This window comes from Diabrotica virgifera, chromosome 5, assembly GCF_917563875.1.
Source record: "Diabrotica virgifera virgifera chromosome 5, PGI_DIABVI_V3a".
Classification (NCBI taxonomy): domain Eukaryota; kingdom Metazoa; phylum Arthropoda; class Insecta; order Coleoptera; family Chrysomelidae; genus Diabrotica; species Diabrotica virgifera.
In genome coordinates, this window is record NC_065447.1 from 100,474,336 (window position 1) to 100,492,230 (window position 17,895).

Consider the following 17,895-nt stretch of genomic DNA (forward strand, 5'->3'; position numbering starts at 1 on the left):
TTTCTATATCTCGGGATCTACTGAATCTTTCTTTTTTTAATCTTTTCATCTTTCTTTTTTAATTGTAATCTTTCTTTTTTAATGTGTATGTAATTTTTCTATACATTACAAATTTTCAATGTGTCTAGACATTTATTAATTAATAAACAGTCTAATGTGTTTAAACAATTTTTAAGAAAATAACTTTTTCCCAATTATCCATGTTTTTAATCATACTATCATTATTAATCATAGAAAAAGTTAAGGTATACTTTTATAAATAAATTATCTTTAATAAAAATAATTATCTAATAAAAATAAATTATTTATTATAGTGTACTTTATTTTTTCTATAATCATTAATGACACTATGATTAAAAAAATAGATTTTAAAAAAATATATTTTTTTTCAAAAATTGTTTAAACAAATTATACTGTTTCTTAATTAATAAATTTATCAACAAATTTCATATTTGTAATGTACGTAGAAATCGAATTTAAAAAAAAGATCAAAATCCATTGAGTTGATCCGGAGATACAGAAAATTTTATTAACTTGAAATTGCTTTTTCGGTATTTTAACTAGGTGGATTTGTACGTCCCCGCTAGTAACCGTTTGAACAACATTTTTGAAAAATCGTAGAGGGTGCTGTGAACGTACAATGTTTGTGCAAATTTTTTAACAAAAAATACAAATCTCATTCTTTAAAATGGCATTATGAGATTCCTTAATTATTATAAACAAATTAGCTGTGAATTAAAAAAAAACACATGCTAACTTTGTCCCTAATGAACCCAGGCTTAATTTCTTTATTTGAAAATTCGTAAAATATTAGCTTTTCGAATATATAAAAGATTGTTTCTACCGATAACAGTTTTAAAGATATTGTACATGTTTATGAACTACAAAGTTTCAAAAATTTGGCATTAGGAGTTTTGGCTATATTAATTATTTTTTTTATCTTTTAAATATCTTTTGATACTACCGTTCTTCTACTTTCATATGGCATACTCATAATTGCCCTATGTTCATTATTCTCTGTCTTATATCATTGCAAAATAAAGGTCTCTGGGATAAACAAATATAATAACTTTTAAACTAATTAATGGATCGGTCCCAAATTTTAAGCGTTTGTTAACCACAAAAAATCCCAACTTTGGGTGAAACCCTAAAATTCTAGGTTAAATTTATTAAAAGTTATTAACAAAAATCGATTTTCATTTATTTTGCAATTTTCCAAGCAACAAATTGACATTTTAACATTCAAAAATCGGTATTTTGAAACTTTTTTTAATGTTGTATAAAGTCAAATTTTGTAATTTTATGTCAACTATTTAGCTTTATAATAGGGTGCAAAAAAACGAAAAAATCGGGTTTTTTGCACTAAATTGTTAATAATTATTAAGAAACGGACGCAAACTCTAGGTAGAAAAGAGGTAGGATTTCTTCCTATAGGTCTACAATAATTAAAAAAGTAGTCAGCTACCTGGATCTTTGAGTTTACTGAGAAAATCCTTATTTCTCTGGACTACTCAAAGTACGCCAGAAATATATTTTCAGTATATTTCCCAGAAACGCCTTTCGCTTCACACCATTTCCCAAACTTATTATAAACGATAATATCATATTGCATTCTGGATTTCCTCGGTAACAAATCCAGGATAGCTCAACTGGCCGCTACCTCCATATCTTGAAATTGACCTTTTTCTACAATTTTTTATTGAATTTTAACGAAAAATCCACAGCCGCGTTTTTAAAAAACTAACAGACGTCTGACAGATTCTTTAAAACTTGCGTAAACCATTAAGTCAACGATGGTTGCTAAGGTCCGTAATATACAATGCAATTTAAAACTGTCTCCTTTCAATGTATTAAAAGTTTTTTAAAAAGTTCTTTAAAATTTAATTTAAACTGTATTATTGTATTTTTAACACGTTTGTAGAAAAAATATTGTATGATATACGTGTTGAAAGTACATTTTTAAGGCATTCATGTGAATTGCAGAGTTCGCTTCGCTCATTCTGCAAACCTTCACATGCGTGCCTTAAAATTGTACTTTTAACACTTACATAAATATATCATAATCATAAATAACTATTTTGTAAACTAATGTTATAAATAAACTAATGTTATTTAATATTAGCACAGGCTGTGGGTGAAAAAGGTGATATAATTCAGTAATCTTTCAAACCTATCACGTGTTGTAAAGGACGATGGCAGGAATAACTTCTACTAAAATGTAACCAAAATCTTTTTGGGGTTTTTTATTTATGACGTTTTTCATTTGTTAAATTTGCAATTGCAAAGAAAATAACGTCGACTTTGCAAAGTAACAAGACACTTGCTCAACACACACACTACACGTTACACCTGAGTTAGTGATAAGTTATACAATTACGTGGATAAAGGTTCTAGTTCTAAACCAAGGCCAGAATCAGAGAAAAAAAATTGAAATTTTTTAAGATTTTTAATTTTGCAGCTTAGGATATTCATTTTAGAGAAAAATTTTTAAATAGAAAATTGTAGTAAATTAAAAAATATACAATTTGACCTATGTCAAGTTTAATTTCGTTAATATGTTATTGCACAACAGCCTGCGAAAGATCCAAAATGGACGTTTTTGCAATTGAATTATTTATTGTAAAAATAAATTTTATGTATTTTTTAAGGCTTTAAAGTGAAGATCTTTCAATTTTGAACATAAAAAAATTTGAAGAGCCTGATTGGTGAACTTGTTGCTTAGATATTATAACTTGTTTATCCCAAGGGGTCAAAGGTCGAAGGCTATAAGTTTTTGAAAAAAAAAATCGTAGAGCGTTAATCCTAGATCCACTCTCTTTCTAGGGACTTATATTTTCATATTCTGATGAAAATAAATGCGTGAAACATTTGTCAACCTCTTATTTCTGGTTTGAAATTAAGGGGGCAAATTTCGGTATAAACATTTAGAACTGAAGCAGCCCCTATAGACCAGGGCGCATCTGTAAAAATATTGGTACATTTAGACGTTGAGAGGTGACTCAAAGTTTTTTGCAGAAATTGCTTGAAAATAATTCAAATAATAATATTTGAGTTATCCTCCCTCTCAAAAAGGTCCGGAACATTGTTTAAATAATCAAAATGTCAAAAAATTAAGAAAAAATTCGATTTTTTTCTTGGTTTTTTGATTATAACTTTAAAAGTATTCATTTTCGAGAAAAGTTGTACTGACATAAAAATTGCGTAATTAAATTTTCTACAATATAGAATTGGTTAAAAATTTTTAAAATAGTCACCCTTGTTGCAAAATAGCAATAATTGTGAAAAAAAAACATACAAAAACAAGTATTTGCATTATACGTTTTTCAACCATTTATGCTACACTTAGGACCTACATATTTCACCCTCAAAAACTATATGATACAGTAAAACAATACTGTATATTTCATTAAGATCGGTTTAATAGATTTTGCAAAATAAGTTTTGCAATCCAGCTTTCGTAAAAAAATCATTTTTTCAAAATGTTACAGGACCGAAAATAAGGCAGATAGCAAGTTGAAATTTTTTTTGCGTATAGAAGTGTACTGTACCTTTCATTTGCAATTTTGCAAAATTAAAATCGATTAACATCACGGCGTCAGGAATTTTTTTAAATAAACATTAATTATTGGTTCTACGCGCAGGACAGCGGATAGTTTGTTTTGATTGGGCATTCCAATGACCTTTGATAATGATTGATACATTTTAATTTTTATTACATTTCGATATAAATAAATAAATTGTTTATTGCAAAATAAAAACACATACTCTATCCTTTGAAATAACACTTTTATTAGCAAAAATTTTCTTTGTTAATATATTTTAACTTAAATAATAAAAGTTAATTATTTTTAAACATATGCAATTGTTTAAACAATATTTCACAAACAATAATAAAATTATTTTGATTTTTGCGGAATATAGAGTAATATAGAGTAAGAAAATAATATATTGGATAAAGATTGGAAGAAATTTTGGTGGAAATCAACTTGTGTGAATCGAACAGCGCCTGTCCTGCCCGTAGCACCAAAAATTATTGTTTATTTAAAAAATTTTCTGATGCCGTGGTAATTAATCGATTTTAATTTTGGAAATTGCAAATGAAAGGTACAGTACACTTCTATAAGTAAAAAAAATCAACTTGCTATCTACTTTATTTTCAGTCCTGTAACATTTTGAAAAAATGAATTTTTTTTTACGAAAGCTGGATTGCAAAATTTATTTTGCAAAATATATAAAACCGAACTTAATAAAATTTACAGCATTGTTTTACTGTATCATAAAGTTTTTCTGGGTGAAATATGAAGGTCCTTAGTGTAGCATAAATGGTTGAAAAACGTAAAATGCGAATACTTGTTTTTGTATGGTTTTTTCGCAATTATTGCTATTTTGCAACTGGGGTGACTATTTTTAAAATTTTTAGCCAATTCTATATTGTAGGAAATTTATTTACGCAACTTTTATGTTAGTACAACTTTTCTCGAAAATGAATACTTTTAAAGTTATAATCAAAAAACGAAGAAAAAAATCGAATTTTTCCTTAAATTTTTGACATTTTGATTATTTAAACAATGTTCCGGACCTTTTTGAGAGGGAGGATAACTCAAATATTATTATTTGATTTAGTTTCAAGCAATTTCTGCAAAAAAATTTGAGTCACCTCTCAACGTCCATCTCAAAACAGATGCGCCCTGGACTACTATACATCCTATGAGTTTCTAATTTGCAGATTATTGTTCCTAAAGACACAATAAAGATCCAAAACAAAATAAAAATTTTCTATGACCAACTGAAGCCGAGATAATTTTTTTTGTTTTTCTTAAATCGTAGTGGCTTTATTTATAACAATTAAGAAACTATTTCACAGTGATTGCCTAGAGAAAGACTTAATTATCTTAAAATAAAAATTATTATAAACGAAAATTACGTTTAATTATTAAAAATGATTTTTAAAGTGTAGTGGAGATTTATTTTTCTTTGCGAATGTGATTTATTGTGTCGGTTGCCCTTAGCAACGGTTAGCACGTTATAATACATTGAATCACGGTTTTTGCTCCAAATTTTAAAGCACCGCTTGGATTGACATGAAATTTAGCAAACACATAGATAACAGGTCAAAAAATAAAAATGATATTGGGCCTCTTTGTGATTTTGCCCTGGGGTGAGTTTCATCTTTTATAAGATCTTTTATAAGGCGTGAAAAAATATACGTTCAAAATAAGTACGGAAATGGATAAAATGTCTAATTCTAAGCACCTTTTGTTCTGTAGTATTTTTTCACTAAGTTAATACTTTTCGAGTTATTTGCAAGTAAATACCTTTATTTTTCAACAAAAAAACACATTTTAAGGAGGCTTTTGGCAAATGACTCAAAAAGTAAGCACTATGTATATTGAAAAAAACATTCTTAACAAAAATATAGCACATTGAAAATTGAAAAAAAGAGGTGTATGCATGAACTCTCTAGACCCAGCAGAAACAAAGTTATACCTAGCTAATGAAAAATAGGTTCATATCCGTCAAAATTTCAAAGTGAATTATTTCAAAGTGAAATAACTAAAAAATAATGCACTTTTTGGGGAAAAATATTATAACATTTTTCATTCTGAAATTAAGTGAATTGCGAGAGCTCTAAGTAGAAAAAAATTGAAATACAGCTTACAACTTGTCAACCACACTGTATATTGATTTTATATTTAACACGCGAATATTCTTTTAGGTGTCCAGTCAAATAATTTAATTACAATTATAAAAAATCCAGGTCCGGATTAAAAAATATTGTATAAATGTTCCAACGAAAAAAAAAACACCTTGTATATTAAATTTTTTTAAAATGGATTTTGCATTTCAATAGAGGATGAAAAACAAAATTAGTGGTATACTTTGAATTTTCGGCAAAATGATTTTTCTGGTAAAAATTTGAATTTAAGTTCTGAAATTATGTGAATTGCGAAGCTCAAAGTAAAATAAATTAAAATATGACTTAATTTTAATAAAAACCATTATTTAATTTAAATTGGTAAAATATTAACATTTGCACACATAACAATAATTTTTGGCCCCCTTTGTGGCTCAGTGGTAAGAGCGCCTACCTTTGGATCGAAAGGTCCGAATGGTCGTGAGTTCGAATCTCACCAGGGTCAGAAATTTTTAGTTTATTATAAATTAATAAATGAAAATAGTTTCTGTCCTTGAGAGATCGGTACTCACCGGAGGGACCGCAGACGTTCTGATACAATTAGCGTCTCTTTGCAAAGACAATGACGTCGACTTTGCAATGTAACAAGACACTTACTCAACACACACAGTACACAGTACACATGACGCTAGGTACCTAACTACAAAAATTTACCGTACCTACGTATAAAAAAAATTTTTGATGGTAGTAATTTTGAATAAGTACTTTAGTTTTGAATAGTGATTATGCTGCAAATTTTCGCTGTTTTGTTATAATTTTTAGCTATTATGTTGATTAAAGTGATGTATTCTTTATTGGCCCTTTATTATTTATTTATTATTTAAAGAAGAATATTCGCCAAGAACTATTTCTCACACATAATAAAAAACACTAAAATATTAACATTTTGCCAATTTAGATTAAATAATGGTATTAATTAAAATTAAGTCGCATTTTAATTTTTTCTACAAGAGCTCTCGCAATTGACATAATTTCAGAATTCAAATTCAAAATTTTTCCAGAAAAATCATTTTGTCGAAAATTCAAAGTATACCACTAATTTGGTTTTTCATCCTCTTTTCAAGTGCGAAATCTATTTAAAAAAAAAATAATATTCAAGGTGTTTTTTGGGTCGGAATATTTACACAATATTTTTTAAACCGAACCTGGATTTTTTATAATTGTAAATAAATTAATTGATTGGACACCTAAAAGAATATTCGCTTGTTAAATATAAAATCAATATACAGTGAGGTTGACAAGTTGTAAGCTGTATTTCAATTTTTTTTCTACTTAGAGCTCTCGCAATTCACTTAATTTCCGAATTCAAATTCAAAATTTCACCAGAAAAATCATTTTGCCGAAAATTCAAATTATACCACTGAGTTTAGTTTTTCATCCTCTTTTCAACTGAAAAATCCATTTTAAAAAAATTTAATGTACAGGGTGTTGTTTTGGGGTCGGAAAATTTTTCCAATATATTTTAAGCCGGACCTGGATTTTTTACAATTGTAAATAAATTAGTTTATTGTACGCCTTAAATGATATTTGCATGCCAAATATAAAATAAATATACAGTGTGGTTAAAAAGTTATAAACCAATTAAGAAAATGGCAAAATGGATAAAACACCCAGTATCTTTGTTATTAATGGAGTAAGATCCATTAAGTATGGTATTTTTGAGATCGCCTAAGTGTCCTCTTTCTACAGTTAACGTATGTTACTTTCCCAATGAAACACCGTGTATACATCAGCATGCAAGAATAGCAGAAGGTATAAATTAAAACTACTAAAGGTTTCCATTTAGACTACGAATCAGGTATTAAAAAAACAGAGCTTACCTTAAAGATAGTGTGTGGCCAAAAAGAAAGGTCTTGAGGACCTAAATATCCAGGAATTGTAAATCTTTGCTGAGCAAGGTAATCAACAACTTCATAAAATTTAATATTCCTTAATTAATTATCTGCATGACTTCTGATTAAACATCCACAGAGAGTTTCATAGGACAACACTTGTCCTCATGAAGTGTAAATCAAAAGTGAACAAGATATGACACTAGACAGGTAAAGACAAAGAGGTTACACTTACTAGCCAGGTAGCAATTTATACCTAAAGCCTACTTCATACCTGATTTCCTATATGATTTCGCACTTAAAAATGACTTGATAGCAGCTAATATTCAAGACAATATACATAGAAGCTTGATTTTTATAAATATTTAGGCCAGTACTTGTGTCAATAAAAAATTATGACAATCTGATTTATCAAAATCGTTTCTAGTAGCTTAGCGACTTTTAACCCGTAACTCCACAGCTTTAACTATATTATTTTATTGTACTTATTATCTAAAGGAAAAGTCATACAATAAGTAATGCACGTAATTTTCCCCTTTTAGTGCAGTAGTTACTGAAGGTGGATATGAGCTATTGCCTCCGATTTCGTTTAACCTCCATCGATTTGCATGAAAATTGGTGAGTAGTTAGAGGATATCTCAAGGAACAAAGGTGACATGGTGTGAACTTGCGCTTTTACCCTTGGGAGTGGTTGTCACCCCTTCTCGGGGGTGAAAATTATTTTATTAAGAATAACCCCATAATTCGATAGAAGGGCAAATTCGACGCAAAATTTGTAAGATAAAGGTATTAAAATAAATCAAAACTTTTTGAGTTATTAAAGATGAAAGATTTTAATTTCTCGTGAAAAAAATGCATGTTTTTAACCGATTTTTCACAAATAATTAAAAAATCCTGCGACTAGTTTGACAATTTAATAAATATTGCAATCGGTGGTAGCTATGAATTCCTGTATTTTCTACAATAATCTCAGTTGACCTAGCCTAGTCCCTCAGGGGACTGCTTTTTTGAAAACTTAAATTTTCAAATAATTTCAAGGTACACAATGCTCTTGACTCTTTGATATTGTGACTAAAATTCTTAATTTTGTATTTCGGTTTTACAGGACGAACATAAATAGGTTGTAAAACACGTATTTAATCAAATTTGCGTTTTTGAAATATTTCTATCATTAGTTATTTCGTTAGTTTTTGTGTCAATGTGCAAAAAATGCAATGCAATTATATTATGTTTAATTCATAATAATTAAAGTACATAATATCTATATCCATTTATTTTCTTGTTTATATTTTTCCTCAACGTTTTATTAATAAATTTAACTAATTACAACATTAATTATTTCGCACATAAGTAAAAAACCTGCAGGATTTATAGTCGCGGGTCACCCTTGACCCAACATACCTTAGATGGTTAATTAAATCACCATACCAGTTGAGGGTTAAAAACAAAGAGAAACAGTGTAGCAGGTAGCTGTTTTGGTAAATACATATATGTTTTTATTCGGCAACAGCGCTTTCCTGCTAAAGCGTGTTGAATTTGTTTGTCGTCAAATTTGTGCTGGTGGTATGATGTCATTAAATCTATAGATAAAATGATGTAAATGTTGAAGATAAAATTTAATAAGGATGAGTGATATCCCACTGAAATTTTAACGAAGGTGGCGAAATACTGAAATAGTGGATATGTATTCAGCTTGGTATTAGAAATTTGGCAAAGGGAAGAAATGCCGAAACAATGAAATCTCACTCTTATTTTTCCGAACTTCAAAAAACGTTGAAAATGGTTGTCTTTTCCTTTTTTATATCAACTAATATCGTAGGAAAATTTCTTTTTAGGATTTCGTTGCACACCCTGTTAAACTGTTGTGCTTATAATATTATGTTTATATTATAATATGTACAATATGTATAAATGTAGCAGACTTATCCTTTGGTTTTAACGTCCCGGTAGCGATTTTTCCATTTATAGGATTAAATTTTGTTATTTTATTTTAGAATTTTTGATTTATATAAACTTCGTCCATTATGTCCTTGTTTGTCTTTGCCGCTATAAAAAATATATTATTTATTGGTTAATTTTCTTGATCTTTTCATATGCACGATGGTATAATCAAAAATCAAATTCATAGTTATTTAGTGATTTGGAAACATTTTTGGGCATCAATGATTTAAAAACAATTTTTATTGTTTAACAGTTCTAAATATTTAGCTACGTAAAACAAACCAGATTTTGAAAATGGTTAAGTATATTCAAATGGGAAATAAGCCACAATTTTACCTAAAAATGATTTTATTAACGTTTCGACGCCCAAGTCGGGTGTCGTTGTCAAAATACAAAATAATAATAAATTTAGTATTATTTTGTATTTTGAAAACGACACCCGACTTGTGCGTCGAAACGTTAATAAAATCATTTTTAGGTAAAGTTGTGGCTTATTTCCCATTTGAATATACTTGATTATAAAAATGCCACAAGAAAATAGCTTCAGAACAACATTGAAAATGGTTAACCATATTATATTCGCCGAGGGGATTGTATTGTAAGTATTTAATACTTTAGAATATTTTATACCTTTTTTGACACCGTTCCAATAATAACTTTACTGTCAAATATATTTTTGTGGCCAAATTTTCATTTTTAAAATCTACCAAAATAAATACTTACAGCTGCTTCTATATCTTCTCCGATTAAACACGTTTGCATTAACATAAAAACTACCATAACAGTTATTGGTAAAGTGGCGAATATACCATTTGGACCTTCCTAAAATGAAAATTATAAAATGTAAGATGATGCATTAAAATGAAATTAAGAGGTCTCAATTAATAATTTAACCCCACGGAAAAGATGTGTTTAGTTATATTATGGAATATTAGCTTCGGTAGATTTAAACTTCATTTCTATTTAATGAAACAATTGTCGTTTTTAAGAAAAAATTAAACATTTTTCAATTTGTTGCTTAATACGCTTTTAATATTTTCGCTGAGTCCATTAATATTTAATCTGATAATGGATCAAATCATAAAAAATGTTAAAAAAAGAAGAAGATGTAGAATACGAGAAAAAAAAAATAAAGATAATATGCTACGCCGACGACGCCATAATAACAGCCGAAAATTAAGATGACCTACAAAGATTAAATAACCCTTTCATGCATTGAGAGTCGTGCATCTGTCCACTCCAGTGGACAGATTTATTAACTCCAAAAAATATATTTTACTTCTATGAAACTTGTGCAAAATGCATGAAATCCCTTTCAGTGGATTTTAATCAAGTAACTACTACCGCCATCTACAATATTTATTATATAAAGTCAAAGTTGGTTAGTTAGTATCTATAAATCACCTGACCGCGATGGCCGCCTGTGAATTGCCAGAAAAAGTGCTTGTAGTTTCTATGGAAAAGCAGAAAAAAGGTAAGAAAATATTTTTCTTATAGAATTATGTATTTTAGAATATATAATGCCTCTGTTATAATTTCAAAATAATTGAAAAACTCACTGAAAATATCACCTTGAAGACATGTCCAGTAGAGTGGACATCATGCAATATGTAACTTAGAATTACAATCTTGTGGTATGTTTTATGAGTATAATTTTCAGAGGGGTAGTAGTTTTTCACATGTTTTTTGTTACTTTCTTGTCAAATATTTATTATTTACTTGGGATTTTCGAGAGTATTTTTTTATGTACTTGCTATATTATTTTAGTGGAAATAAATAAATTTTAATTATTGACATAATATTACTTCTTTATTGGGAAATTTTATTCTATTTGAGAAAGTACTTTTTTCCGATGAAGACGACAATAGGGATGAAACACTTTTATGTTTACCAGAAAATTAAGAATTGATAGTTATTGACAATGATGACATTATCTATGATTTGTCAGAAGGTTCAGATTTGGAATCTGATTACAATGACGAAGAGACGTATTCGCTCGAACTTGTAAAGGCTGAAGACCAAATTGTTGAAAGTGACTTTGAAGAAATACAGCCAGAAAACAGTGACGATAATATGAGTGAAGATGACATTCCATTAAGTCAGCGTATTTTGGCATTTTTATCAAAACATAAAAATCAAGAGAAAAACCATAAAAGTCTGCGAAAAAATACTGGAAATGGTGTAATAATGACATATTGTAGGGGCCAGCATCTTTCCATGGTTTAGAGGAACAGAAAATATTCATGTTCACAATCTCATTGATTATTTTGTATCACTGTTCACCGCAGACATAATGGATGATATCGTCTTTCAGACCAATTTATATGCTGGCCAAAACAATAAATTAAATTTTGGTTTTACAAAATATGAGTTATCTGCTTTCTTGGGCATAAATTTAGTGATGGCGTATATCAGATATCCCAAAATACGGTTTTCCTGGTCAAGTGATCAATGTGATCATAGCCTGAGGATGGACCTTATTACAGATGCTATGCCTGTTAATAGATTTAAATCTATTTTGAGGTTTTTACATTTCGTAAATAACAATAATGTAAATCAAAATGACACAGATAAATTGCGAAAAATCCGACCATTTTTGGATAAAATTTAGAAAAACTTCTTAGGTGCCACAGATACAGAGGAATACCAATTAGTTGATGAGCAAATTATTTCACTAAAAGGAAAATTAGGTATAAATCAATACTTACCAAACAATCCTACAAAATGAGGAGTGAAAATTTGGGTAAGAGCTCGAATTAGTGGATATACAGGGTGCGCCAAACCTCTGGTTTTCTTTGATTACGGCTAAACTATGAGATATACAAAAAAATGTTTATAACAAAACTAATGTGTATCACAAACGTCTATAATTTAAAATTATTTTCGATTATACAGGGTGAGTCAGAACGACGATATGAGCCAAGGTTTTATTTTTTTAAATAGAACACCCTATATATTAAATCATTTTTGAATACATTATTTAAAAATATGAAAAATTTGTATGGGGGTATTTGTATATGAGGTATTATAGGCCTAAAGTTAATAATTTTCGAAATATTTACATTTTTATTGAGGAAAATGGTAATATTTATAGGGTTGTTGATTATGTTCCCAAGGTAATAAAAATTTAAGTGACATAACAAAGTTTTTATAATATAACTTTATTTTTAAATAATTTAATATCTTTTACTTTTAGCCATAAAACATACAGTGTGATCACTATTTGCAGATACAAAATTATCTCATTTTTTTTAAATGGGACACCCTCTATATTAGTCTTGCAATTTTTAGCAAATATTACAACCTTTCTTTTGGTATAAGGTTGTATGTACCTAGCATGTTTCGTTTTGTAGATATTTTAAAAAAAACTATAGATTTTACGTTTTCGCGGATTTTTTATTTAAAAATTTTTTTGCAAAAAAGTAATTATAATCTGGTTTTAGAAACATACATTAAAATATAAAATATGAAAATAAAAACGTAATTAAAGATTAAAATAAATCGTATGCTAGTACAATTCAATTGAATTTAATAACTTTAAATTATTTTACAAAAAATATTTTTCCACCTACCTCTACCGAAAGTATACTTATCCGGACCTGATTGTAGGGAGCAAAGTTGTACTTTTCGTCCCTAGAGAGGAAAATATTTTTCCTCTCTAGGGAGGAAAAGTAAAAGTGACGTCATGGTATTTCATTCATGAAATATAACTTATTGGCGCCCTGTACAATATCTACTTTCTATTACGTAAGTATTTTTACATTTTAACGTTTATTTATAACCACCCTGTATTGCGCAGAATGGTAAAAAACAGTAAATTTTTATTTTGATTTAACAATGTTTACATTAATAATTTGACTTATATTTGACAGTTGACAGTTATATTGTACATACTTGTTAGTTTTAGTTCTAATACATTTTGTTGATTAGCTAAACATAAATAAATTAAGTAAAAAGGAAAAAGTGACTTGTTATTTGAGGAAGGTGGAAAAAGCATATGTATAACATGGGAGTAAAGTGCCTTTTCCTCCCTTGAATGATTACTGCCCTCCGCTACGCGTCGGGCAGTAAACTTCATTCTCGGGAGGAAAAGTAGCACTTTCCTCGCTTGTTATACAAATAGCTATTACTATACTAATGAATGCATAAATTAGTTACTAACTTAAATAAACAACCAAATTTTAAATCTACCCTAGTAATTTTTCTACCGCAGCAACTTTCCTGTACCAAATTAATTGTTAGTTATAGTGTAATTACGAGTAAGATCAGTTAATAACTTTTTAATTTACCTACATCTTGAGAACGTATAAAATATGCTTTGAAACAAATGAACGTTATGGAAGTATATTTATTAAGAAATAAATAGTACCTATGTACCTACTCGTGTCACAAAAGCTGGTAATAATTTCAAATGGTTTCGCCCAAAATAAATAATGTCATATCAACCAATTGTTCGGTTGAAAAATTAAAATTTAAAATAAAAAAAATTGTTAGAAAAATTTCAACTACAAAATATTACCAGCTTTTTTGACACCAGTAAATACTATTTATATTAATAAATAATTGGGCTGATACATTTAACATTCATTTATTTCAAAGCTTACTTTATAATTATTATGTTCTCAAAATGTAAGTAAAAAAGGCAAATTAAAATTTTAACTGATCTTACTCGTAAGTACAATATAACTAACAATTAATTTGGTACAGGAAAGTTGCTGTGATAGAAAAATTACTAAGGTAGATTTAAAATTTGGTTATTTATTTAATTTAGTAACTAATTTGTGCATTCATTAGTATAGTAAAATATTTTTTGTAAAATAATTTATAGTTATTAAATTCAATTGAATTGTACAAAAAATACTAGCATACGATTTATTTTATTCTTTAATTACATTTTTATTTTCATATTTGATATTTTAGTGTATGTTTCTAAAAACAGATTATAATTATTCTTTTTTTTTAAACAATTTTTTAATAAAAAATCCGCAAAAACATAAAATCTATAGTTTTTTTTTAAAAATATCTACAAAACGAAACATGCTAGGTACATACAACCTTATACCAAAAGAAATGCTTTCAACCTAGATTCGCCTGACTTAACCCTTAGTCTCTCACTACGTTAAATTTTTTTTGACAGTTACTTACCCACAGTACTGTTAAGTCCGCCTTATTTTTGTTTTCACCCAATTTTGAAAAAATGTGAAAACTCAGAATTATCCACGTCAGTCTGTCCGTCCGTCTGTCTGTCTGTCTATCTGTCTGTCTGTGAACACAACTCCTCCGTCATTATACCACGTAGAATGACAAATGAGGTGTCAAATGAAAGCTTATAATCCAAGGATGGTAATAAAGGTGAGAAATTTGACCAAGGTTGTCTGTTCGTCTGTCCGTCCGACCGCGAATATAACTCCTCCGTTATTATACCAGGTAGAATAACAAATAGCTTATAATCCAAGAACGGTACAAAAGGTGATAAATTTGACCGAAGACTCCTGGTTTTAGAAAAGCTACCAAAAGTACTGTTTTAGAGTCACCGAAATAGTATAAGTGATATACCATTCGGCGTGCCTTAGCAAGATGAGAAAAAATGTAAAATTTTGTTTTAATATAATTTCCGGTTAAAAAGTTCTAACCAGAAGTGCCGTTATAGTCGCAGAAATAGTACATGCAACACATCAATCAAATTGTAATGAAAATCAAATCAAATCAGAATAATCAAAATTTTGTAAAAATTACTCAAAATTAGTAAAATCTTATATAAATCGACGTAAAGATACACGAAGGGTTCAAATATTGACTTCCAGTTCTACTTTCGATTACTTTGGGTGAAAATCTTGGATTACGAAGTCCAATTACTTGTTTCGGTTACAACTTTTTAAAATAAGCTAAAATCGTAGTTTTTTTTTAATGACCCTTTTGAGTACCTATAAATAATATGAGTATTTTGAGTATCTACATATATATCTTATTGAGTTTTTAACACGAAATCGTTTGAATGATACTTGAAGTAATAAACATCAGCTGTTAAATAATAAATGATATTTAACACAACATTCTCATAAAAATCTACGTCAACACTTGGGATATAAGGGTACCCTAATTTGGTGGTACTCAAAATTACTGTCGGGAAAATAGAAGTTTTAACATAAATTGTAGATACACCATAAACAAGCTTTGAAGCAATTGTAGACAGTATTACTTTGGTGCCCCTGTCAAATGCATGTGATATCCTACATGACGAAGACACTGGCGATAGATATTTGACCTGGCAACAATTACAAGCTGCTGCTGAAATTATTATGTAAAATGATTACAACGACACATTATTACCTGATTATCAAGATAACATTCCATTATTACCGTTTAGAATAAAAAGTAGGGGAAAGAATCACTAGATTAAAGAAGATAATGAGATTAAAGGAAAGAAAAATCATTGCTGCAGAATTTTACGAATGTTATCCTAATAGTCGCCTTCAATAATTTTCCCTTTTCTTTGATAATGAATTTATACAGCTTGTTAAGTCAGAAAATAATCGATAAGCTATAAGAGTCGCGAACAGTTTCTAGACGAAAACTCAACCATTTGGTGATTCCACATACTAGATGAATAGGTGAATTTGATTTGTGCCATAATAGAACAAAATTGTGGTATTCAAAATGCAATTTTTTATACATCGAGTACGGTATTGTATCCATTATTTTGTTTATTTATTTGAAGAAAGTATTGTGTTTCAAGATCATAGGCATAAAATTTGCGTGAAATGCTGTTTAAATGCATTCATATCTTTCGAATACTGAAAAAACTAATACATATTTTTGAAAATTTTAAACGCAGATTAAAAGATTACATTATTACCGAGGGCCCAAAGTCTCTTAGAATAAACAGAAGGTTTCTTATATGAATAGGATATTTGAAACTAAAAATTACACTCAACTTTCTCTTTTTTTTTCACCCCTGTAACTTAGTCAAATAAACATTATATTAGTTTTCAGAAACTTTCTGCCCTCGGTAAAAATGTAGTCTTTTATTCTGCGTTTGAATTTTTCAAAAATACTAATTAGCTTTCTCAGAATTCGAAAAACAATGAATGCATTTAAGCATTGCAAGCAAATTTTGTGCCTACCTACTTATCTTTTTTTATTAAGTACTTTGAATAAGGCATAAATTTGGTAAACAATATTAAAAAATATTCTACAACAGTAAGTTTTAAAAATTTATAGGGTAATCACTAAATTTTATTAATCAGTCCCTTTATTTGTTATTAAGTCCTTTTATTTGTTATTGCTGGTAATATTATTTTAACTAATTTTATGAATTTTCTAGGATAATGAGGATAATACACACAGTAGCGCAATACCTATGGATAATATAGTATTGCTTATATAGTTATTTTCCTAACAAGTGCAGAAAGTCATACTTTTCCGCATGCGACTGCAGTTTGCCGAACGACGCGAAACGAGAGTTCGGCAAGCAGTCGAGTGCGGAAAAGAGACTTTCTGCATGCGTTAGGAACAATATTTTTTCTACGAGTCTTACGCCCGGTTTCCGAAAGGATGATCATCTCAAAAATTATGTAATCGACAATTAAAATAGATTAAATGCGTCAGAAACGTCAACCAAACTAGTTTTAACAACAGTCGATCACCTGACAAAAGATTAATCGCTAGTTAACAGCCGATCATGAGTGTTTTAAGTCTCCGAAAGGTCGATTAACCAGTTTCGCTTGTCAAACGGCGGTAAAAATGGACTGTTACCTAATCTGCGACTACCCGTCGATTAACTGGCTGTTAAGAGTTTTTTTTTAGTTTTTTAATAACTGTAATTAACAAATACCGGGAAAAAATTGTCAAATAACACATATTTATATAAATTATATAAATCATATTATTCAATAAAAATAAGATTTTTTTATGGAAGAAATAATTTAAAATATTTATTTAACTTGCAGAACATGGATATCTCGGACTTTTTTATATTTGATTATATAATTTATATTTTTTTCTTTTAAAAATGTGAGATAACAAGGATGCTAGACTCATAGAGCTATTTTTTGAGAGGCCAGAGCTCTAAAAAGCAGAACATAATGATTATAGCGATGTAAATAAGAGGGAAAACTTGTGAAAACTTGTGAAAACGGTAAATACATTAAAAATAAATATAAAAAGTAAATATATAGACCAAAAATAAAAATACGATTATAAAATATTATAGATCATAAATAAACTGTTTTATATCTCCAACTCTCGTCACATTACATAGCCTCATTTTTAAAAGGCTCTTGTTCAATTCTTGCTCCAAACAAAAGTGACAGTACGTAAGAGAGAATGCACCTTTAGAATCTAAAGATACAAGTTTGGATTTAGAGGTTAATATAATTGAAATTTTGAAGGATAACAGCCAATTGTGACAGTATCGCTAACAAATCG

At 28.6% G+C, this 17,895-nt stretch overlaps 1 protein-coding gene across 1 annotated transcript in view; it reads right to left on the bottom strand.

The window, feature by feature from the left end:
- The window catches only part of LOC126885071 (uncharacterized), a 58,081-nt gene that overhangs the window by 22,811 nt on the left and 17,375 nt on the right, over positions 1 to 17,895 (bottom strand). The window contains exon 2 of the mRNA XM_050651502.1: positions 10,192 to 10,290. Within this exon, the coding sequence (XP_050507459.1) occupies positions 10,192 to 10,290 (99 nt within the window). The remainder of the gene's footprint in view (positions 1 to 10,191; positions 10,291 to 17,895) is intronic.